The sequence below is a fragment of the Zingiber officinale genome, chromosome 1A (genome assembly GCF_018446385.1).
Source record: "Zingiber officinale cultivar Zhangliang chromosome 1A, Zo_v1.1, whole genome shotgun sequence".
Classification (NCBI taxonomy): domain Eukaryota; kingdom Viridiplantae; phylum Streptophyta; class Magnoliopsida; order Zingiberales; family Zingiberaceae; genus Zingiber; species Zingiber officinale.
In genome coordinates this window covers 164,485,703-164,487,628 of record NC_055987.1, presented here as the reverse complement: position 1 = coordinate 164,487,628, position 1,926 = coordinate 164,485,703, and the positions used below count along the sequence as shown (strand labels likewise).

Sequence of the window (1,926 nt, the reverse complement as noted above, 5' to 3'; positions counted from 1 at the left end):
GCCTATATTCCTAGGCAACTCTTATAATTCCAAACGTGCATCCCGAGCGCCCCGATTTAATTTTAGGACTATATATATATATATATATATATATATATATATATACTTGGACACCCCGATCATTTCCTCTTATCTTGTACAATTCTGAGTGCCCTTTATATATTTGGATACTCCGACTTAAAAAAAAAAACAAATCGGGGCATCCGGACATGTATCTGAATGTCTGGACATATGAAAAGCGCTTAAGAATAGATATAGTAAGAATGTGCAGGCTAAAAATACTCATTCAAGACAAGAGTAGTTTCTTCTCCAAAACCTTCCCAAACTATTATGTTGTCACTTGCTTAAAGCTAATTGGGACAAGAAATGGAGATTTATATACATATAATTAAGAAAGCCAGATAAAGTTATAGCCTAAGAGGAAGAGGCCGATTTTTTCTTTATAATAATAATAATGGGCGTTTGAAGCATCTATTCATGTAGAAGGGTTTCGACGGTGGTCGGAGGAAAAGTATCCGTCGGATCCTCTGTCTCAGACCATGGCAGCCACCACGCCCACGAGTCGAACAGGAACTCGCCGCCGGAATAGGCCGAGTCGAGCATCCTGCACCCTTCGCCCAGCTGCGGCAGTTCGATGATCTGGCCTAGGTCGTCGCAATCCTCCGGCGACGATTCCAAGGCCGCTGCGCCGGCACCGGGGTCCATCGCCGCGGCCTTGGCAGCCGCGGTCTGCACGTCGCGAGGGGACAGCGTCGCCGGGCGCGGGAGCGAGCCGGCGAGCTCCGGGAAGTTGAGCACCGCGGCGGCGCCCTTAAGGCTAAGGGCGGCCGCGTCGTGCGCCCGAGCCGCCATCTCCGGCGTCGGGAACGTACCCAGCCAGATGCGCGACTTCTTGCGCGGCTCCCGGATCTCTGACACCCACTTCCCCCAGTTCCGCATCCGGACGCCGCGGTACACAGGGTGGTCGCTCTGGTGGCGCCGCCGCTTCGCGGAGGCGCCGGCAGCTTCGCCACCGCGCGGGGAGGAAGAGGAGGACGCGGGGGAGTGGGAAGACACGGAATTAGCGCTGCTTTCAGCCTCCATAGAGTTTGGACGCTGCACCCTTAATGCCAAAAGACTATCTTTTTAGCTTTCCATCTCACTTCGTTCCCCTCGGAAGATCTCGAAGCCCAAACGCTAGCTTTTCAATGAAATCCCCGTGCTCTTAATCCCCATCATATTTAGACACAAATTAAGCAGCAGCACAGGGGAAGTCAAAAACAAAGAGACTCTTCATCAAGCATGGCAAATATTACCAGCCTCGTCAAGCAGCAAAAATCATTGTAAAGAAGAAGAAGAAGAAGAAGAAGAAGAATTGCAGAGGCTTCAGCGCAATCAAGACGATTTCTGGAGAGAAGCATCAAAGTGCATGCGCGCTTTAAAGTTGCAATACTGTCTACCAGAGCTAGCACACAACTAACAGACTTTTGAGATCATAGAAAATGAGGATATATAGTGAAAGGGAGATTGAGTTGGAGAGGTTTCAGTAGAGGAAAGATGGGATATAAAGGTTGCAAAGCGACCTGCAAACAACCTTCTGCTCTGATTTCAAATGTCAATGGCCCACGTCTGTCTGTGATCGAACAATAACAATGAGCAAATTTTACTTGAGGTTCTCTGTTTCACCTTCGTCCATGGCTTCTCTCTCTGCTACCCTTGGCCCCCTGCCCTTGCCCTTGGCAGTTGGCAGTTGGCACTGAGATGAATTCAATTGCCGTCGACGTATGTGGATGGTTAAGGACCATTCGGGCAGGGCAGGTCGATCTCCCTCCCTCCTTTGGTGCATCAAGTTATTAATTGGGATGCGACAGGTAGCTGATGCGATGCTGACTTGAAACCCCTCAACGTGAAGAAGAAGGGGGAGGACGTTTTTTTTTTTTTGGTTTA

The 1,926-nt window shown here is 49.5% G+C and overlaps 1 protein-coding gene across 1 annotated transcript; it reads right to left on the bottom strand.

The window, feature by feature from the left end:
- Positions 1–271: 271 nt before the first annotated feature.
- Positions 272–1,507, bottom strand: LOC122012020 (dehydration-responsive element-binding protein 3-like). The gene has a single exon (XM_042568471.1). It carries the CDS (start codon positions 1,081–1,083, stop codon positions 472–474), a length of 612 nt encoding a protein of 203 aa, XP_042424405.1. The 5' UTR covers positions 1,084–1,507; the 3' UTR covers positions 272–471.
- Positions 1,508–1,926: the final 419 nt, after the last annotated feature.